The 23,398-nt window shown below is 43.5% G+C and overlaps 1 protein-coding gene across 1 annotated transcript in view; it reads left to right on the top strand.

The window, feature by feature from the left end:
- The window catches only part of Cacna2d3 (calcium voltage-gated channel auxiliary subunit alpha2delta 3), an 804,511-nt gene that overhangs the window by 406,342 nt on the left and 374,771 nt on the right, over positions 1–23,398 (top strand). The window contains exons 10-11 of the mRNA XM_027389601.2: positions 15,237–15,326; positions 21,540–21,653. Of these exons, the coding sequence (XP_027245402.1) occupies positions 15,237–15,326; positions 21,540–21,653 (204 nt within the window). The remainder of the gene's footprint in view (positions 1–15,236; positions 15,327–21,539; positions 21,654–23,398) is intronic.

Raw genomic sequence — 23,398 nt, forward strand, 5'->3', positions numbered from 1 at the left:
AGTACCGCTTAAGGGAGAATGTAGTTACTGGGATAGTCCCTGATCCAATATGACTACTGTCCTTAGTGTCAAAGTGAGAGATCTCAGGGATAGTTGTATGGCTAACCAGCCAGCAGCCATATGTGAGGTAAAAAGAAACCTTCAGGAGAACCCACATCTTCCAACACCTGGCCTCCCAGCCTCCAGACCTGTGAGAAGGAGACCGTCACTCCTCCTGGGAGGCAGGGAGCCTGAGGTCCTGCTTTCTAAGACTCACATTGCAGGTTATTTCCAGTTAGAATCAGCAGCCATGCCTTTCATGTAGGAGTCAGGTGTACTGACCCTCTCCCCTGCCTCACAAATTCAGCTGGCCTTTTGCCCTGTAGTTCAGGATCCCTGGGCTGCTGATTTATTGTCTCTGTGAAGGATACCACCCATACCAGGTATCAAGCATCAGTCACCATGCTTCTTTGAAAGATGGAAACAATACTTTTCTTTCTAAAGTTCCTTTAGCTTCTATTAAGAAGCAAATAGGGAGGTGTTAATTAGGCTCCTGACACCTCCTGCATTCCAGGCTGACCTCTGGGGAAGAGTTAGCAGTGTGGCTTGCCAGCTAGTGGGACCCTGCCTGACTTCCATAGCTGTGCACTGCTGGCATGGGCACTCTGTTCCAGGGAGGGACCCCAGCATCTACTGCAGCTGGTGACATAAGGATAGGTATTGGTGAAATGCTGTGAATGGCCCAAGAAAGAACTACCTGGGCAACACTCATAGAGGGATGAGAGGAAATGTCACAAGTCTTCCCTTGCCATGGGAACCAAAACTACAGACTCAGCACAGTGAAGATTGAGTGACCATTACAAGGCCCTAAAAGACACATCATGCCTATAAATTTATACTCCCACTGGCCAGGTTGACTGAAGAATTACAAAGAGACTACTTCAGAAAAACAACTGTAATATTTAAAAGATCTATATCTTTAATCTTCCAATGGGGAGCTTAAAAAGAAAACTTTATTGATGCATCATATAATTCCTTCTTGGAGCGATTTCTTCAGTTTCATTTTCTTGCCAGTGATTGAATCTTAATTTTCTCAGTGGGAGTGTGCAAGTTGTCTGCAAAGCTCCCCAATGCCTATGCCTTCATATCCTGTGGTTGAAAATCTATCCTTCTAGTACCTTTTGATCACAGCTGATATGTTTTTGATGGAGTTGGCCTTGGGCCTCTGCTGCCCTCTTCCTTGAGGTCCCCATTTCTATTTATTTCTGTGGCTCACCTGCTGCAACCTCAGGGCCCCCTAGCCCCTAAGCCTGGCATTCCTCCTCAGCTCTGAGTTTTGAGATCTTTCAATCTTCACACAGCCGTTCTGACTAGCAATCTGTTGAATAGGAGCTCCGAGTGCCTGGACATTACTGCTTAATGGGCTCCTGCCTGCCTCCCCACACCCATAGGACACAGCATCCTCCCTTTCTGTACTCTACCATCAGAGTCACTTATATACACCATTCTCTCCTGTCCTGGGGTTTGGGATGTCTAGTCCTTTACCTGCAATCTTCATGGCCTGGCTGCCATTCCTGTCTTTGTCTGGTTAATCTTGGACCATCCTTCAGTTTCCCTGTTAAGTGTGAATAGTAGGCCTTCCCTCGAGGGCACGTCTTACTCTGGCATGTGTTAATAGAGAAGTGTCTCCATGGTATGTGAGGCCTGTGAGGCGAGGTCAGGTGTGCCCTTGCTCTTGATCAAGTTCACTACACAGAACTTGGTGGATTCCTATCAAGCCAAAGTACCATCAGACTTTGGTATACGGGGCTTGTAGTTAGCTCAGTGGTAGAAAGGCCCCGGGCTCCATCCTCAGCACCAAAACTAAATAGTAAATAAAATAAACATGGATGACACAACAGATGGATGTGATTCAGAAGCTGGCTGAGGGTGTTGGGGGACACTGTGCCTGGGAGAAGGAAGAAAAATCTAAGGGCAGCTATGGGTTTCTCTAGGCAAGCACTTGCTGTGCCTCACACTGAGGATGGAACATCACGAGTGTTCTTGTGGCCCTCTGAAGGCCCTGGATGGAATGCAGATCCTCACTGGGTTCTGAGCAAGGGCAGATGGAGAATGTTCCTGCCTGCTCCATCACATGGTGACCAGCAGCTCCAACTTCAGTTTCCCACCGTCACCCTTTCCTCCCAGGCCCACCAAGCACTTCCTCACCCTGTTCCCTGTCACTTGGCAGGAATAAGACTCTACCACATTCTGTGCTTCCCAAGAACTTCCCTAATTCTATGGCATAATTTTCCTTCTCTGCCCCTTCGCTTGGCCTCTTGCTGTTTCTTTTCTTGCTCTCCCTCCTCCTCTTCGCTGACTCTGTGCACAGGAGGATAAGTGTAAATGAGAATGCCCTCATTTGCTTTTCTCTCGCCTTGATAAGAAAACGCTGCCCAAGTTTGGTGGAAGGAAAGGCTAATTTCAGCTTACAAGTTACAATCCATTATCAAGGGAAGTCAAGATAGAACTTGGATGCAGTAACTGAGACGAAGACCATGGGGTGGGAGGGACACTGCTTACTGACTTGCTATCCATGGCGTGCTAAGCTTGCTCTTTTATACAATCTGATAGAGGCAACTCCTCTGTTGTAGTTTCTTCTTCCCAGGAAACTCTAGTTTGTGTGGAGTTGAAAAAATTAAACAGTGCTCTTTAGAAAAATGCCTGATCTCAGGTTGAGGCTAACGCTGAATAAAAACCTGAAACACGGTCCATTGTGATGACAGAGTCCTTAAGGGGACTGGAGAACAACCCTAGAAAGAACAGCATGACTGGTTAAAGATACCAGTCAATACCAGCTGCAAGCCACCCAAAATTTACAGGGAATTGAAGCATACTGTATATATTGACATGCAATGAATTTTCCAGGTATTATTTGTCTATCTGAAACTTGGTGTTATTGTGGTGATCTGTATTTTAGCTGGCAACCCTAACACTTGCTAGCTTTTCCTAGAACTAGGGGAACATGAGCCTCCTAAAGAGAATAGCCATGTTGGCATGTGTCTGCCGTGGCAATCTGAAACAAAGGAGAGCTGAATGCAAGCTGCAGCCCCCAGGTGTGGCTGAGTCCCTTCACCAAGGTATCTGCACTCTCTCATTCCACTGGGGAAGCAGCAACTTTCCTGTCCTGGTAAATAGGTAAGTCGCGCTGGAAGGGGAGAAAGCATGTCAGCTTAAAAACAAGACCCAAATGCAGTGCCTTCTGACACTATGACCTCTAGTTATCCCACAGAGACCTGGTGTTTACTGAGCAATTACAAATACTGATTCTGTATTAAGTGCTGTCTGAATTACTTTATTACATTTCTATAATAACTCCTTGTGGTATGTACAAAGAAATATATTTACTGTATATTTACTGATTGTTTGCTTCTATGAAGCTGATATGATGGTGTTACCAGGCAAATGGCTTACAATTTAGGCATGATGATGTTCACTGGAGTAACGATTGGAAAAATAAAATCCTGGAAACCTAAGTAGTCATCAGTCAGGGACTAGTCAAGTAATGTAGGTAGATCATTAAACCTATATTTCCAAGGGCTGGAGAGATGGTTCAGAGGTTAAGAGCACTGGTTGCTCTTCCAGAGGTTCTGAGTTCAATTCTCAGCAACCACATGGTGGCTCACAACCATCTTTACTGATATCTGGTGCCCTCTTCTGGTGTGCAGGGACCCATGCAGACACAACACTGTATATATATTAAATACATAAATCCCCGATGGCTGTGTGAATGAACTCACTGACATGCGCAGTGCTGTGTCTGCATTGCCTTCTCCCTGGGCACTGAATACAAACACATTTCTCCAGAGCCAAGGCATCTCCAGAGCCTGGCATCATGGCTGGAGTGAACTCAAACTCTGACTTCTGTGTCCCATACACCCCAGCTCGTGGAAGCATTCTTGCTCCCAGAAAGACATTTTCATCAAATCAAGACCTTCATAAAGTTGATGAAGGATGAACTTTGACCTTCAGAGATGTGCAGCAGACATGATGGGCAAGGCCTGCTGCTTCACACACCCAGTGCCATCCTGAACTGGCAGACAAAGCAGGTGTCCTGTCCATAAGCCTCCTGGCTGTGGCCTTCCTCTGAGCATCTGGACCCTGCAGTGTCCTCCTGGGAAGCCTCTGTGGTGGCTGTGTAAAGTGACTATGTGTCTCGTCTAGGACACCTGGGACTGATGTGGTAGGAGTGCTGGTGCACTCGAGAGGCTTTCCAGTTGAGAATCTCCTGTGCTGAGCTGACCACCACCGGCTTCCAGGGAGTGATTAGGGATTTTGCCATGGGTAGCTGATGTGAGGAACCCGCTATGAAATAGCACGTGTTGTTTGTATCCAAGAGATCCATCTTGTGTCTAGTTTGGCACTGGCTTCCAACAGCTGCTGCCTTTAGACACTTCAATTTGTTATCCACAATAGGAAGGAGACCCTGGAAGAGTTCAGAGCAGTTCCATCAGAATTCGTGTGGCCCACCCCCTCCCCTCACAAACAGCTGAGCTACCTCCTTCCTACCAGCTTTCTTGGACCATTCCAGTTTTATTGTTTAGAAACACTAGATCTCTGCTCCTCCCCAGTGGAATCACATGGTAGCCTGAATTACTAAAGTCTGGGTTTGGAGGTGGCCATGTCACAGTTGTGTGCCTTCCTACTGTAAATTCTACTAACTACTCTTGGTCCTGTATTTCTGAGGCATGTGGCCAAAATGGCTATAGAATTCAGCCAGGGGATTTCTTAAGCTCAATGGGTGCCTAAGAGAATCGGCCTGTGGGTGATGTTGGGGTGGTAGGTGTGTATTGTCAGGCTTACATTTGTCAGGACAGAGAGCCCCTGTTTACAGAAAAAACCTAGCAGTGACTAAATGTGACTAGTAGACAGGTGTGGAAAGCCTTGGTCTCTGGTAGATGGGCTTCAGTGGTTTGGGTTTGGACTGTAGAGCTCTGTGAAAACTTACATGGAAATCTCACAGTGGGACAGCCATGATGGCTGGTAGGCCATTCATCAAATTGTCTGATAGGACTATCAAAAGCCAAAATTCCTGCTAGAAGGAAAATGGTACCACATCTGTTACTGGGACTAAAACTTGGAAGGCCTCTACTGGGCCCTTGTAATGGCTAATGGCTATTCATGGTTGTCAACTTAACCACATCTGGAATTAACTAAAACCCAGGCAGCTGGACACACCCATGAAGGATTTTTCTCTTAATTAAATAATTTGAAGTGGGAAGACTCACTCTTGCTTTATATTGCAATTTTATTTATCTTTTATTAATTAAACTAATTCCTTTATTTTACATCCTGACCAAAGTTTCCCCTCCCTCCTCTACTCCCATTCACTCCCCCTACCTCCTTTCTGTCCCCCCTTCCCCAAATCCACTCCTATTTCTGTTCAGAAAGGGGCAGGCCTCCCATGGGTATCAACAAAGCATGCATTTCAAGTTGAGGTGTGACTAAGCTCCTTGCCTTAAGGCTGGGCAAGGCAATCCAGTATGAGAAATAGGTTCCTTAAAGCCTGCCAGAGCATCAGGGACACCCCCCCCCAGGAGTCCTACAAGGAGACCAAGCTATACAACTGTCTCACATATGTAGAAGGCTTACATTGGTCCCATGTGGGCTCCCTAGCTGTCAGTACAGTGTCTGTGAGCTCCTATGAGCCAGGTTAGTTGTCTCTGTGAGTTCCCATGTGATGGATGACTTTGACCCCCATGGATCCTACAATCCTCTTTCACTCTCTTCATCAGGATTCCCATCTGTTGCTCCAGAACTTGGCTGTGGGTCTCTGCATCTGCTTCTATCAGTTACTGGTCGAAGGATTTGATGACAGAGTAGTCACCAATCGGATTACAGGAGAAGGCCAGTTCAGGCTATCTATCCACTAATGCTAGGAGTCTTAGCTGGGGTCATCCTTTTAGATTTGTGAGAGTTTCCCTTGCACCAGAGTTCTACCTGACCCTGAAATGTACCCCCGCCCCAATCAAGACATTTTTTTCATTATTCTCCCTCTCTATCCTGCCCCCAACTTGGTCCTTCATGTTCTCATTCCCACCCCTCACCATTTACCTAGAAGATCTCTTCTATTTCCCCTTTCCAGGGAAATCTATGTGTCCCACTTTGGGCTTTCCTTGTTACCTAGGCTCTGTGGGGCTGTGGATTGTAGCCTGGCTATCCTTTACTTTATAGCTAATATCCACTTAAGAATGAAAACATACCATGTTTGTCTTTCTGGGTCTGGGTTATTTCACTCCAGATGATTTTTTTCTAGTTCCATTCCTTTGTCTTCAAATTCCTTGATGTTATTGTTTTAATAGCAGAACAATAGTCTATTGTATAAATGTACCACATTTTCTTTATCCATTCTTCAGTTGAGGGACATCTATGTTGTTTCTACATTCTAGCTATTATGTGATAGGGCTGCTATAAACATAGTAGAGCAAGTGTCCCTGTGGTATGATTGAGCATCCTTTGGGTATATGCCCAAGATTGCTATAGCTGGATCTTGAGGTATATTGTTTCCCAATTTTCTAAGAAACTGCCATATTCATTTCCAACATGGCTGTACAAGTTTGCACTCCCACCAGCAATGGAGGAGTGTTCCCCTTTCTCCACATCCTCTCCAGCATAAGTTATCATCAGTGTTTGTGATCTTTTCCCATTCTGTGGGCTGCCCTTTTGTCTTATTGACAGTGTCCTTTGCCTTACAGAAGCTTCTCATTTTCATGAGGTCCCATTTATTAATTGTCCTTCTCAGAGTCTGTGCTACTAGTGTTATATTCAGGAAGTTGTCTGCTGTGCCAATGCACTCAAGGATACTTTCCACTTTCTCTTCTATCATTTTCAGTGTAACTGGATTTATGTTGAGGTCTTTGATCCATTTGGACTTGAGTTTTGTGCATTGGCCATAGATATGGATCTATTTGTATTCTTCTGCATATGGACATTTAGTTATCACCATTTGTTGTAGATACTCTCTTCTTGCCATTGTATAACTAGCTTCTTTGTCAAAAATTAAGTGTTCATAGGTGTGTGGATTTATGTCAGGCTCAGGAAGACCCGCCTTTAATCAAGAAATTTTGAGGTCAGAAGATCCACTTTTGATCTGGGCCACACCTTCTGCTGGCAGCCTATATGAAAGACATGGAAGAAGGACGATTTTGGTCTTTGCCTACTTTCTCTCATTCTTGCTGTTAATCCATTCCTCGGCTAGTATAGAGCCTACTTCTTTGGGCGTCCAGCATACATGGAAGACCAGCTAAGACACCCAGCCTAGTGAACTGAACAATTACTATATCCTTGGTGCTTCTGTTGGTAGATGGCCATTGTTGGACTAGCTAGACCACAGCCTGTAAGCCACTCTAATAAATCTCCTTTATATGTACACACACACATGATGGGGAATGTTCTTCTGTGTATGTTTATCTTATTGGTTGATAAATAAAACACTATTTGCCAATAGATAGGCAGAAAGATAGATGGGGCTGGAATATGAGGAGGATTCTGGGAATAGGTAGAGAGGAGTTGTCATGTGATCTCAGGAAGTGACATAGCTGGGCAGAAAACGCCACTAGCTAACCACAGAGGCCTGGAGGTCTGTATAGACAGGCAGGGAGTGACCTATCTGGGCAGAATCAGTATATAAGCAGGGGCATGTGGACATGCTAAGCAGTCACGATGTAGCAGGCAAAGGACTTGCAGATCTGGCTTTCCCTGGTAAGATAAGACCATGTGGAAATACTTAGATATATAGGAATGGGTTAATAATTAAGAATAAGAAACCTTAGCCAAAGGCCAACAGCTTTATAACTAATATAGTGTCTGTTTATTCATTGGGACTGACATGTCTCTGGTACCAGGCTGGTGGGAAAGAAAGCTCACAACACACATACATACATACATACATACATACATACATACATACATACATACACACACTATAAGTTCTGTTTCTCTAGAGAACTAATACAGCATTCTTAGAACACCTGGATCCTAGTCTGTCAAAACATGTACCTTTGTCAGCAGTAGGGGGACAGATATACATTTCTAAGCTGACTCATTCAATTGCCTGTGAAGTTCCCCTAATCTTTTAGGGACTTCAGCTCAGGCTATATTGAGATTTGTTGCATTAAAGCAGGAAAGAGTTTCAGGACTGGCCAATGTGAAATGGAGTTGATTTTATTAAAGATAACATAATGTAAACTTTAAGGATGAGGGTGCTCAGAAGGACATATCCAAGTGTAGATATAGGCTTCCCAAGGGAAAATAGCAATCTTATTATTATTAGCCATGTATACATCCTTAGTGTTGCCAAGGCACATCTTAAATGGCTGCTAAGAAACTCTACCCCTGATTTTCTCTCTCTGAGGTTATAGGGTAGCTTCAAAGGTGACCTGGATGGAATTATAATCTTTTCAGGAGAAAAAAAAAAAAAACAAACAGACAAAAAAAACTAAAGCAAGAGATCCTAGGATGACACAGGAATTTAACACATGTCCTTTCCCTGTGAACGGGGTTCCTGCTAAAATTCCCTGAAGATTGTGGGTCCCCAGTCTGGATGGGAGAAAGGCTGTGTACAGTTGCTGCTTATGATCTCACTGCCGCCTTGTTGCTGCAGAGAAGATGAGGATTTTCTTTTCCCTCTCATGTCCTATTATTTTATTTTCTGCCTCACCTTGAGCCACCTGACTGTCACTGTGTGTGGTAACTATTAGAGCCAAACATACTGAGGGACACTGGTGTCTTATGTCAACTTGATACACAAACTAGAGTCATCTGAAAGGAGGGAACCTTAATTAAGAAAATACCTCTGTAACAACGGCTATAGCCGAGCGTTGGTGGCTCACGCCTTTAATCCCAGTACTCGGGAAGCAGAGGTAGGCGGATCTCTGTGAGTTCGAGGTCAGCCTGGTCTACAGAGTGAGTTCCAGGACAAGCTTCAAAGCAACACAGAGAAACACTGTCTCAAAAAAAAAAAAACAGCTATAAAAGCATTTTCTTAATTACTTATTGATGGGGGAGGGCCCAGCCCATTGTAGGTGGAGCAGGTGTTAGGCTGGTGGTCTTGGGTTCTATAAGAAAGCAGACCGAGAAGCCAGGAGGAGAAAACCAGTAAGCAGCACCCATTCATGGCCTCTGCATCAGCTCCTGCCTCTAGGTTCCTGCCCTGTTTGAGTTCCTGTTCTGACTTTCTTCAGGGAGGAACAGAGATGTGAAAGTGTAAGCCAAACCATTTTCCTCAGCAGCTTGCTCTTTGGTCATGGTGTCTCATTGCAGCAATAGAAACCCTAACTAAAGAAGACACTTCCCAAATTACTTTTGGTCATGGCACTTTGTCACAGCAATATAAACCCTAACTAAGACGCATGGACAGTGAAGCACAGGCATCCTGTTGTCACAGTGAGAATTCTCAGTATGATTCTACCAAACCAAATCCAGGTGGAGGGAGAGCCCATTGCACCAAAGTCCTCCTCTGGCTGGGTTGTGTTGACTGTGTAAAGGAGATAAGCAGGCTCGGTGGTTCCTGCTGGCACTGAGCATGGGGAGCCATGGCAGGTTTATCTCCCCAGGCAGTAAGCTGTACTAATTGCTTTGGAAGCCAAGCCTTTTCCTAGGCAGCAGCATATGCCATATGAATTGCCAGAAGCTAAGATAAAAAGCCACCCCACTCCTCCTTTATTGAAATTTAATAATATGATGGGGCTGTCACTACTTCCCACAAACTGCTTAATTTAGAAAAGGTGTGGGGGGCTGGCTACCTTCTGTCCACAACTGTCCAGCAGTTCCCCGCCCAGCAATTTGGAACCTTCTATTCTGATGTAACTAGGTTCTCAAGGACCCTTGGGGATTATGGGTGAGTGAAATTAACCACGTTTGTATTCATTTAAAACAACCTGGCCCTTGTTTTTTCTCCCGAGGTGTATTGGACTATAAAGCTGCAAATGAGGCAGTTGGCATGGAAAGCATCTGAAGTATAAAGTTTCAGGGGGTGAGGAGGTGTGTGCATTTGTAAGTGAATGGGTGTGTGTGTGTGTGTGTGTGTGTGTGTGTGTGTGTGTGTGTGTGTTATTGTTTGTGACTTCATTTGCTCTCCACCTTATTTTTAAGACAGGGTCTCACTGAACCTATCACTCAAGTGACTAAACTGGCTGGCCAAGGAGCCCCTGAGAGCCTACTGCCTCCACTTCCCTGTATTCCAGCTGAACTGTATTCTCCTTGCCTGTATTCCAGCTGAACTCAAGTCCTCTTGCTGTGATGCAAATACTTTAACAACCAAGCCACCTCCACAGCCACCAACGTTCTGGTGTTATTTTTAAAATGTAAATATTGATGATAATCCTTCCTACTCCACCTGTTTTTCCTCCATTTGTGCAAGATTTGAAAACTTTTAAAGAAGTCCAAATTACACTTCCACAGAACAGCGTGTGTGTGGAAGGATGCCTGTGGTCATGGTGCCGTTGTGAGAACAGTTGGAGAACATGGGAATATGCTGGCAGTATCCTTGAGAAGGAAGGTGATGACTGGGCCTTGGCAGAACTCTCATTTACCAAACCTGAGTTATGGTGGAATCACTTGTTCCTTTGAACATCTCAGCAGGGCACTGAATGGTTTCCTAGCTCAGTCATTCCTGCACTCACAGATAAGCACTCTCTATTAGTGACAACATCTCTGTTGCACTGTAATGTCATTTCCTATCATGAACTATGGGAAACAATGATTCTGAAATAAAGATGGCCCTACATTGCTTCCTTGTACCACAACTGTCCTCAAGTGTGTCTCTTACCGCATACCTCTGAGTGCTAAGAGGAAAAGAAAAGGAAGGCTCAGAGAAGAAAAATGTCTTCAAGGAGAGGCAGAATAGGGACAGGATGCATCAGAAATTTCTTCCTGTTGTCCTGAGCCCTGATGTACTCTGCTCTATCTGCCACCTAGGCAGTTATCATGGCCACTCCACACATGGCAAGATTGGGGCTTCATGGTCTACAGTAAGGACACAAGCTTCTAGTTCACTGTATTTCTGTTTGGGGATCTTCTTCATGGACTGAATATCAGTTATGTTAATATGCACACAGGTAATAATATGATGGTATTTAATATAACCATGATGCCAAAGCAGTGTTTAGTCACTGTTAAGTACTAAAGGCCCACTGGGCATAAAGTGTCGTTCTGTGCTCTGTCTGGCACAGACACATGCTAAGTAGCAAGGTTCAGGGACAGTGATTAAGAAGAGGGGCAGGTAGTTGGGCTGGGGGATAACTCTGTAATATGCTTGTCTTGCAAGCATGAGGACCTAAGTTCAACCTCCCCCAAATCCATGTCTAAAAGACTGGCATGTAAGCATGTGCTTGGAGTCCTAGTGCTTGGAGTCCTAGCATTAACAAGGTATGGAGAGGCAAGTCCCTAGCCTTGCCAACTTGGCAAGCTCCAGACTAGTTCCCCCTTATCTTATTTAGAGTTTTGATTGCTGTGAAGAGACACTATGACCATGGCAACTCTTATAAACATTTAATTCGGGCTACCGTAAATTTTCAGAAGTTTTTGTCTGTTATCTTCATGGTAGTATGCAGGCAGATATGGTGCTGGAGGAAGAGCTGAGGCTGCTACATCTTGATCCACAGGCAACAGGAAGTGAACTGTCAACTTTGGGTATAGCTTGAGCATATATGATATCTCAAAGCCCTCCTCCACAGTGACACTTCCTCCAACAAGGCCACACCTACTCCAACAGGGCTACACCTTCTAATAGTGCCACTCCCTGTGGACCTATGGAAGAGCATTTTAATTCAAACCATACCCCTCCACTATGAAATTTTCTTTTTTGGTGGCCGGTGGAACCCAGTTTTCCTCCGTAACTTAACCATCTTAACTGGAATGACAGCCTTCTCCTACATTATAGTAAAAGTCCCAGGTCAATACCCTTGTGTGACATTGGGTGGGTCTCATAAATGAACACCTTCCCTACTTGGCAAGCTCCAGACTAGTTCCCCCTTGTCTTATTTAGGGTTTTGATTGCTGTGAAGAGACACTATGACCATGGCAACTCTTATAAACATTTAATTCGGGCTACCATAAATTTTCAGAAGTTTTTGTCCATTATCTTCATGGTAGTATGCAGGCAGACATGGTGCTAGAGGAAGAGCTGAGGCTGCCACATCTTGAGGCTGGGAAGGTGTGCTGGTTAGTTTGTCAGCTGGACCCAACCTAGAGTCATCTTGGAGAAGAGTCTTACTGAGGGAATATCTAGATCAGACTGGCCATGGGCATGTCCGTGAGTGACTGTCTTGATTGTAATTGATAAAAGAAGACTCATCCCATTGTGGACAGCATCAGTCTCTAAGTCAATGGTTCCCAACTGTAGGTCATGATGCCTTTAGGAGTTGAATATCAGATATCCTGCATATCAGATATTTATAATATGGTTCATAACAGTATCAAAATTACACTTATGGAATAGCAACAAAAAATTTTGTGGTTGGGATCACCACATGAGGAACTGTATTAAAGAGTCACAGCATTAGGAAGGGTAAGAACCACTGGTCTAGGCAGAGATTCCTAAACAGAGTAAAATAAAAGAAAGCAGATAAGCAAGCAAGGAAGGAAGGAAGCTCATGACTATGGTTGTGATGTGACTAACTGCTCCAGTTTGTTCCTGGACTCCCCTCTCAGTGATGGACGCTTTGTTGCTCTTTGTTAGGGTTTTATCACAGCAGCAGAATTGAAACTAGGACATAAAAAGAGAAAGTGCTCTTCTTCAAGCCATATGTAATGTGTTAGTACAGGAGAGTCAGAAGAAACAAAAAGGGTTCTGGATCCCTGTGGTGGTTTGGTAGAAAATGGTCCCCATAGGCTTAAGGAGTAGCACATTAGAAGGCATGGTCTTGTTCCAGTGGGTGTTCCTACTTTTGGAGGAAGTGTGTCACTGTGAAGGCAGGCTTTGAGGTCTCATATGCTCAAGCTGTGCCCAGTCTTCGTGTGCTGCCTGAAAAGCAAGATGTAGAACTCTCAGCTCCTTTTCCAGCACCATATCTGCCTGTGTGCTGCCATGATGATAATGGACTAAACCTCTGAAACTATAAGCCACCCTAGTTAAATGTATTCCTGTATAAGTATTGCCACATGGTCATAGTGTCTCTTCACAGCAATAGAACACTGATTAAGACAGTCTTCAGCTATATCATTAAGTGGTCTCTTGATTATTTGATTGACTCACAGGATAGAGTCTGAGCAATTATGCAACAGCTGTTTTCACATTGCAGAGGCAAAGAACTAGATAGATACTCATTCAATGAGTCTAGGTTATCTGGGCAGTCCCAGTCTGTTGCTGAAGGCTTTGAGGAGCCATGGAGAACCACTGGTCCTCAGTATGTTAGAAGCCTGGGAAGTGTGTGAACTAGGAAAGGAGCTGAGAAGACAATCAGGCATGAAGAAAAGCTTCCCCCTCTGATTTCCTGTTATTATCTGGGCTGCTCCCAGACATTGCCACCCACACTTAGGATGGGTCCTCCAATTTCAAATAACCTGGTCAAGAAAATCCCTCACAATGCCCAGCAGCCTGTTTCTTAGTTGATCCCGCATGTAGTCAATTTGACAACCAAGATTAACTGTCATACCACATTAGGCCTTAGGCTCCACATTTGTCATTGACACGATGAGCCCAAATGACTGCTCTGACTCTTGTATTTCAGATTGGCATTATTCAGTGAAACCCTCCATAGTGAAGGCAGTGTCCTAACCTGGGCACTGGCAGTGAGGTAGTCACTAGCCGCAGCGGGGTAATGAACACTTAAAATGTGGCTTGAGCTATAGAGGCACAGGGTTCTCAACGGTGAGTAATTTTATTTCAACTTAAATGTCAGTAGCTATAGGTCACCAATAGCTACCAAACTGGATAGAGCAGCTATTAGTGGAGATTCCCAACCTGGGAAATATTTTTCTGAAAAGCAACTCTGTGTGTAGATGGGGCTAGGCTGAGAGGTAAATACAGCTCTAAGATCAGGGAGTTGGTTTATGTTATGGGTACGAAAGAAGGGTACAGTCTGGAATGAGGAAGGAGAGAAGAAAGAGAAAGAAAAATCTCTCTTCAGGGAATGATTTTTCACCTGATAGATGAATTATATTTGTAGCAGAAAAAAACAAAAACAAAAATGAAAAACAAAATCAGCTGACCTTGTCACAAACAGCCAATCTCTGACATTTGTTCTATTTGACTCTCCACATCCAACAATAAAAGCAGCCCTTGCCTGAAGCAGCATGTGACACACAGCCACACGTGGATTAAAGAATGGTAACCATGCAGTATAAACCTGTGACCCCGAATACCATTGAGCCTGGGTGATGGATATGATACCAGGTGGACTTGTAAAGTAGAACCTGACCATAATGATACAGCCCTGTGGCCAGTTACGGACCAACTTCTTGGTAAAGAGCTTCAGGATATAGAACAAGGGGAGAGTGCTTGCATGTACAAGCCTAGGATCCATCCTTAGCTCAGAACACCAAGACAAAATCAAAGTCCAAACTCAAGCATTCTGTGTGAGGCATGTACCATGTGCCATGTCCTCACATGCCAAGCTTCTTTGCAGGGTTTCATAGTTACTTTCTTATGAGGTGGAGGTTGGATTTCTACAAAACCAGAAGAAACAGAAGAGACTCCAGGCTGCTACCAAGAAGGCTCAACTTGATACACACTAGCAATACCTGGAAAGAAGGAACTTCAATTGAGAAAATGTCTGTTAGATTGGCTTGTGGACACATCTGTGGGGATTTTCTTGATTAATGATTGATGTGGGAGAGCCCCGCCCACTGTGAGTGGTGCCACACGTAGGTAGGTGGTCCTGGGTTGTATGAGAAAGCAGCTGAACAAACCATAGGAACAGTACAGGAAGCAGCTTTCCTCCAGGTCCTACCTCTATTATCCCGCCTTGAGCCCCTGCCCTTACTTCTTTCGATGATGGATTTTGACCTGGAAGCTTTACTGTGCAATATAGGCTTTCCTGTATTTTTATCACTGCCACAGAGAAGCAAACTAGGACACAAAGGAAGCATTGTGAATTGCTATGAGGAGCAAATGGCCTGAGAAAGCCTCCTAAGATAGAAAGGGGGGACATCCTACTGAACCCCCAGAAGCAGTTAGGAGTGAGTGTGGCAGAGGAGCTGGGGTGAGCTGGTGGTAGATTCCATGAAAAGGGGACACATGCAGAGTCCTAATGGATTGTCATACGCTGTTGTTTCAGCACTTCAGGGAGCATTTGGACAAACTTTTCGCCAAAGGAATTGGGATGCTGGATATTGCTCTGAACGAGGCCTTCAACATACTCAGTGATGTAAGTATCTCTTCGTCCTGCCTTTCTCAGGCTCAGAACAATTGATGGGGTTTGTAGGCCTGAGGTGCTCTGATAGCAACAGGAACAAACTGGAATGCCACCAACATCCGGATTAGTGTGTCAGCTCTGCAGAGTAGGCTGTTGTCACTTTGCTTGTGAGCAAATGAAGGGACAGGGTGATGAGCCCCCCATCACCTTGGTAGGTGATTAATCTGGACCATAGGCTTTGCCTTGCCACTCAGTGAAATCCCAGTTTAGATTTGCGTTTTTCATACCTAGGTACACTGGCTCCTGGGTAAAAGGTTGGCTTAGAGATTCTTTTATCAATGGCATGTGGCACAAAGAAAGCCATTTTGGTCTCAGTCCTGAGCCAGTGTCTCTTCCTCCTGTAGAGGAAACAGAAACGGGGAAGGAAGGTATCTAGTCATTTTCTCCAGTATATACCTAAAACCAGCTCGTCTTGTCTCATTCCCAGGGGCTGTTAGCTACAGGTGATTAACATGTATGCAAGACTTCATGATCTAAAGCTAGGATGTATTCAACAAAGTTCTTGTCTAACATACACAAAGCCCTGGGTTCATGCCCCGGTAATACACAAATTGTGCATGATGGCATACACCTGTAATCTTAGCAGTTGAGAGATGGAGGCAGATGGATCACAAGTTCATGGTTATCATTAGCTCCTTCACATTGGTTTGAACCCAGGCAGATGACTTCTCAGGCCTCAGAGCTCTCAATCACAGCAGTCCTGAGTTTATCAGTCTCTTTCTAAGAGGCGATGCTAAAAGACTTGTCGTGGTTTGGAAATTCAGTCTTTTTATGTTAAGAACCACTCTGATCTCAACCTCTTATTGGAAGTCTTCCTGTGGCACATCCTTGCTTTCCTGCTCTTGGTGGTAGAGGAGTGTGAGCTAGGGGACTGTTATGTGTCAACAAAGGTGACAGCTCACAAGAACTATGCCTCCTGTGAGATCCCATTGCCTTTAGCAGACTTGGCTGTCTCTGCATTGCCCTGCTTCTTTCATTGCTAGGACTCCAAGTCATCAATAGATCACCAGGCAGCTTTGCCATGGCAGATGGATGAGTCTCTCCTGCAGGAAATCTAAGAACAGGGCTTAATAAGAAGGTAAAGGGTGAGATCTACTGCTAAGAATCTGAATGAGACCTTTTTTTTTTTCTCCAGAGATATACCTGATAGGTTTGTAGTTGATAAGATAAATCAAGAGTTGTAAGAGAACTTAGGGTATTTATACTGTAAATGAAAGTTTATAGTATTGTTCATGAAATTTCCAGAAAGTATCCAGGATAGGAATAAGGCCAGGAGTAGGCCTGGGCCTTAAGCATGGGTCATTGCTATTTTATTTTCCTTATTAGAAAATATATTCATATGAAATCCATAGTGTTTCCCTATCAGCACCTTTAGAGCGAATGTTAACAACTGTGTTGGAATTGTTGATTCTCAGATAGTTGGAAACTTTAACTAAACTGGAGTCTCAGGAGCCCCTTCTCCCATACCCTGTAAATCCCAGTCTTTCTGTCCTGTCTCAAAACAACTGTAGCTTCCACTCTGACACTTGGCCTCACCTCTTTCAAGGCCTCTCATTCATCCCCTCCCCCCTTTTTCCTTCCATTCATCAGTTTTGTCTTCAAACATTCCTGAGCCAGTGTTACAATCAGATAAATGCTGATCTTCCAAGATCTTCAACATTGGGTGGTGTGCAAGTTGGGGAACTATCCTCATCCTGGATATTTGTAATGCACTTACATATATATTTTCTCCATTTCAAAACCTAAATACATACTTGGAAGAAGATCCATAGCACTTGTATATAGTAAAGACTAGGAGAGGTCTGTTAGGTAGAGACATTTAAAAATGTGTTTATTTCAGTAGTTAAATGTCTGGGCTCAGATAATACTTTATATTGTTTAAACTGAATATCAGTAGTTGGTAGTCTGGGTCCACTAAGCAGATGTTTGAGTATAAGACCCTTTATATCCTCCAAAATATTGTGTCCACACTGCCAGAGACCACTAAGACCCAGAGAGAACAACAATATGGGTGCCTTTTTCCTGCCTCAAATCCTTGTCAGAATTTTTTTATCATACATGTGTGTATGTATTGTGTATTTGTGGAGTCCAGAGTCCAGCTTGTTTGTTCTCTCCTCCACCATGTGAATTCCAGAGATTGAACTCAGGTCATCAGACTTGGTGACAAGTACTTTTTACCCACTGAGCCATCTTATTGGCTCTCCTTATTTTAAACAGCAAAGCCTTCTATCTACCCATATGCCTGATCTTCACCTGCGGAAACCTATGGAGTCTGGCCAGTCAGATCCCAGATGGACTGCTCATCAATGCTGGATGGCAGGAAACAGCCCTAATGAAGGCTGCCAAATGTCCAGGCTGGAGAATGGCTAGCAGTTGGCACCACACTCGTCTGAGTGCACATTCATCTTATAGAGAAACGTTTCCACCCCATCTCTTGCCATTGGGCTTTTAAACAGCTAAATCCTTACACAAACAGAGATGGTTAATCTTCCATGAAAATGAGGCTTTATCTATTTTCCACTTCATCAATGTGGCCTTTAAGTGATAGAATTCTCTTCCTGTGTGTTATGCCTGACTCTGTAAGCCTATCTAAAATTAAAAAGATGTTGCACAGACACACACACACACACACACACACACACACACACACACACACACACACACACCCCTGCACGCATGCGTGCTGATACACACAACATTAAGTCTGTGACTAGCTGAAGTTTAGAATGGCTCAGAGCCTTCAACAATTAAATGGAATTTATTCTGTCTTGCAATTACCAACATTTCAGTTTTGGTATTTACTCAGATGACTTAAAGGCTTGTGGTCATTGATACTCATGCTTTGAAAAGAGCATTTAAATAAACTTCTAAGCCTTCTCCAGTTATTGATCTCTACTCCATTCATTAGACTCCACAAAGAACACAGAACCAGTTTGCTACAGTAGTTAGCATCTACCTTGTCATGTGACAACTGCAATTATCTTTTTTGGCGATGAATGTGATCTTTGCAGTGATTACCTTTTAAAATTTTTTCTTAGCCAATTAAATAAAATGCAGTGACATTTCAAAGACGGTTAATCACAACCAAATGCTCCAAATGTCAGGATGCATTGAAAGTTTCGCTGCTAACTGATGAATCAGGGAGCTAATTGTAGTTCATCACCAGGCCCTTGTCATTGTTATTATTATGGAAAACACTTTCATCACTCTCCCTATTCAATGAAAAAAAAATGTTCTAGACAAATATGAAGAGAAGAGATATTACTCATCAAAGCATTTGAATTTAATTGCATTCCTTAAAATCCTCCAAGTCCATATTGCTTTAGAGGCTATATGAGAGGGCCCTGCCTGAGAGGAAAGGACTGGCTTTGTAAATGAATAGCTCCTGGGGGGTCCTGACTTCCAAGTCACAGTTCCCAGATACCTTCATCCCCCTCCCCTTCTTTCCTTTTGTTGGGAGTGTTTCTTCCAGAATGGTTTTGAATGAGCTCCCAGAACAGCTCCAGACTTTTATCCCTATGCCCGAGGTCTCTGTGACCTGAAGCAGGAATGACTTTTATTCAAAGGCTTGTTGTGGGCTTTTCAAAGTCCAGGAGGACTGTGTAGAATGTGGCCTCTTTACTCATTGCCCCAACAACCTCTCTAGAAGGCCAGGCTAGACTTTGTTTTCTCACTGAAGTAAGGGAAGAAAGGCACTACCCTGAAAGAAACTTAGTGGTGTCTCAGGGGAAGGACAAAGTAGTTTATTTCATCACAGACTCAGAGGTAGAGAGGAGTCCCATTGGTTGACCAATGATGAGAGCCTGATGGCAGATAATGGCTGGCATCACAGCAAGGGTATATGTGAGAAGGAAGGGTCATGTCTTGGATCAGGAAGCCAGAAACACTGAAGGCCATGTTCACTCATAACCTGTTTTCTCAAGAACTTGCTCGATGTCTTTTGAGGACAGCAGTCTCAGTGATCCAGGGACCTCCCACTTGGCACTGCTTCTCACAAATCAGAACCACTTCTTCATATAGCTACACTAAGAGTCATGCCTCTAACACAAAGACAATTGGAGGACATTCTCAGACCATAACAGTCGCTAGCTGCTCAGGAACTTCCCTGTCATTACTGAAAAGCTAGAGTGCAGACTGTGCCAAGTGTAGATGCTAGGGATGGCCTGCCCGTGTTCAGATACCAACTGTTGGACAATAGTTATTTCTCCTTGGGCTAGTCTCTCTGGGCCTTAGCCTTCCTGCCTACAAAAGAAAGATAAGCACAGTTTCAACCTGCAAGACCAATAAAGATTCAATAGGTTCAAGCTTCTAACATGGTAAACAATGAAATTTAACCTCTGTTATAACAACCATGTAAGGATGTTACTCTCATGTTATAAATGAAGAAGTGGGTGATCAGGGAAAAGAACATCCCAGGCATGCATCTGGTTCTAGAATAGAACTGGGAACTTTCTACTGTATCATGATTCTACAGGCATGGACGGCTGGCTTGCTCTGTCCTAATAGGGTCTCAGAGAAATTCCATCCATCCATGCATCCATGCATCCATGCATGCAGTTATTTATGGTAATCATATCAGACTTGTAATTACACAAAGACTAAATGTGAATATCTTCAATTTGAAGTATCCTTCACTGTCTTCCAGAGCTGTGGCCAAATACATTTAGCACATTCTTTGCTGAGGTGCCCTTTTTCCTCTAGGGAAAGCCTAAGAATGTGCTTTTCCATTGAGCCTTAATTCAGTCTGCATCCCTTCCCCGACCCACTCACCCCCAAGACAGATTTTTGTCATTGTTGTTAAGACAGGATCTTAAAAAAAGAAAGAAGAAAAAGAAAAATCACATTCATAGTGAAGTCTTCCTTGAAAACGGTTCATAAAACCCCTCATTTCCTGTCTCCCTTCTCTGCTTCCTCCTTTTAGAGTCATCATCATCAGGCATATAGAGTAGTTCTTGTATGTCTTTTCAAAGAGAATACAAAGAGAAGGAAGTGCTTTGGGCATGTTTCATCCCCAGCACCACACATGCATGTTAGCAAGTGAATAAACAGCAGATTACAGTAGAGGGAGCATTTGCTTCTGAAGGCTAACGACTTACTCTATATGTCAGAGCCTCAGCATTGTATAATTGTGGGGTGTCTAAGGACTTGGTATTGCTTTGACTTGCATCATTAATAGCATTCATTATAGGTTTTTTTCTTCCCACCTCCTCTTCACAGGAAGGGCGTACAACCCTGGTAATTATGTCTGCTCACTTGCAGTTATTACTCAGAAAGGCTGGAAGCTATGTGCATGTGGTACTGAGATCGAATCCAGGGCCTGGCACATATACAGCAAGAAGTGCTCTGCCACCCAGCCATGTCTCAGATGCCCACCCCACCCTCCATTATTTGATTTTTGTTTTATTTGTTTGTTTGTTTGTTTTGAGAAGGGAGATTCAACCTGATACCCAGGCTTTCCTGGAAACATAGACCAGGATGACCTTAAACTTGCAACAATCCTCCTCTCCTCAGTCTCCCATGAGTTGTGATTTCAAGCATATGCCCAACCCTACCTAAGAGTAGGAGCTTTTAAAATATAAAGCTGTCATTAGAATCTGCACACTAGCAAGTACAATCTGGGATTTCCAGCATCCCACACATGCTGACAAACTATTATAAATCCTTTATGCTAAAACATGCAGTTTAACTTCATTGTTCAAAAAGAGTACTTAACCTTGGGATGTGACTTACCGTTTCCCTAACTTCATTCTTGTCTGAAACTTCCTTTGGTTTTTAACGTATAAAACATTCTGTACCTACTTAAGTCCCTCAGATTAGCCTCATTAAGATTTTGAATGAGATGTGACCACTCTCACAGCCTGCTGCCCTTATAAGTGTACTCTGTAAGCTCCTTTGCCAACTTAGGTAGACTCCAAGCATGTGTTTTAGACCCCGGCCCCATGCTCTTCTTTGCCTTGGTCTGCAGTGAGTTTTAACTTCTGCAGTTATTTGCAGTTAGTTTGCCATTCTCAGAGCACAAAAGCAAGCCATTTGCAAAGCTTATCCTGTGGGTTGTTTTGGCGGTATGTAATGAGTTCTTAGATTTCAAGGACCACATTCACTGGAGGTCTTGTGGATACATAGACTCTCTGATATGTATCTTATTTTAAACATTTCTTTCCACAGTTCAACCACACAGGACAAGGAAGTATCTGCAGCCAGGCCATCATGCTCATAACTGATGGAGCGGTGGATACCTATGATACCATATTTGCAAAATACAATTGGCCAGACCGAAAGGTGAGTTGACTCTAACACCATCTGGGTAGTGGTGGCCATGGTCAGTTTTTATTGCAACCTCCAGATCATCCACAGATAAGTGTCCCATGTTGACTTAATCTCATAATGATCTATGGTTTCTCAGCCTATGTTTGTGGGTTAACCAAAATACTATGGCTTTTGTAGATTTGAACTGAAACTGTTTTGGAGAGAAGGAAGGAGACTGTGAAGACATGTTTAACGTGTTGTGTGAATAACATTCATTGTGAAGTACCTCCTCTTGCTATGCAGCACATCTTTTTAATTCGATTTCCTTAAATCCAGAGCTACCTGGTAGGCCCTGAATTTGTAAAATGTCAAGACAGAGGTGGCCTTGAAGCCTTATCTACCTAGAGTCTTCTCTGTATCCCTGGGCACAGTTCCATGTGCTTATCAAAGTTTGTCTGCCTTCTGACTAATTACTTCTTGGTTTTCAAGTAGAATCAGTAAGTTTTTTTTTTTTTTATCTTTTTAACCCATCTATTAGAACATCCATGACTGACATTTGCTGAAGTTCCTCAGAGCTGGTGGCCAGTTCAAGTTCTCTGAGGAAAAATTTAAAATTATGGGTATTTGAGCCTTATCTGGCACTGAAATCTCTAGAAATGTGTCTTCATAACACATGTTTTTAAACAAGTTCCACCAATGGGTATGTGCCAATGAATTGGCAAGTGGGGCAGTGGTTAGTATGTCATTTTACAAGGTAGAAATTTAGCAGGGAACAAAATCAGGTAGAGCAGGTGCCATTGAGCCTCTTCCTTTTCCCTGTGTTATCTTGATTGTATAGAAGCATGAAACAGTCCAAGCCATGTCCATCTTCCTTTCTCTGTATTGTATGTATAATTTTTGAGACATGAACTAACTAAACACATATGTTAAAAAGAAACAGAAGGTAGCTATTACCTTCTGCCATACCCAGGGAAGCATGTACATTGTGGGACTATGACAGGAAAAGTCATTCCATATTATGTTTGTCATTTTTTGACCTAAACAGGTCTCTGATACACATTAGGATCTTACCTTACCAACAAATCGTGATTAAAGCTGCATGTGTTCTGTACAGCATAGTTCCCTAAGGGACTGGGAACAGCCATCACCTCTGAAGCTAGAGGGACACTGGCTTGGTTCTTGGTTTCCAGAGAGTATCTAGGATGCTGAAATGACACCATGAGGATATCCAGGAGTAAGTGTGACCCACGAGAGACACTGATTTTAGAACTTAACCCTCGAATGATATGGAAAGTTTCTCTCTTGGACTTAACACAAGATCTTAGATGCTAGAATCTGAGATTTAATTGGAGTGATGATTTTCAGACAGAGGCCTTGTTCACTCCTAATGAGTATATATGCTGTAGAGAGAGATGGATGACAGACATCCTGTGCCCCTGTAGCACACAGCACAATATGAGTTAATTAATAGCTTTATAGGGACAGGGCTTAGTGATTGACAGGGCCAGGTGAGAGGCCTGTTGTGGGATATTTTTTCTGTACACTGAGAAGCTATGACATTGTTTACCTTGCCTGCCTAGGCACCTTCTGATTGGTTTAATAATAGCTAGGCAGAAGATGCTAGGCGGGACTTCTGGAGACAGGAACTCTGTCTGGGAAGAAGAAATGTGGAATTCACCAGCTAGACACAGAGGAGTGGGACATACTATATCTCTTTTCAAAGAGGTAACAAGCCACATGGCAGCTGTATATTAATATAACTGGCTAATTTAAGTTAC

Source organism: Cricetulus griseus, assembly GCF_003668045.3.
Source record: "Cricetulus griseus strain 17A/GY chromosome 1 unlocalized genomic scaffold, alternate assembly CriGri-PICRH-1.0 chr1_1, whole genome shotgun sequence".
Lineage (NCBI taxonomy): Eukaryota > Metazoa > Chordata > Mammalia > Rodentia > Cricetidae > Cricetulus > Cricetulus griseus.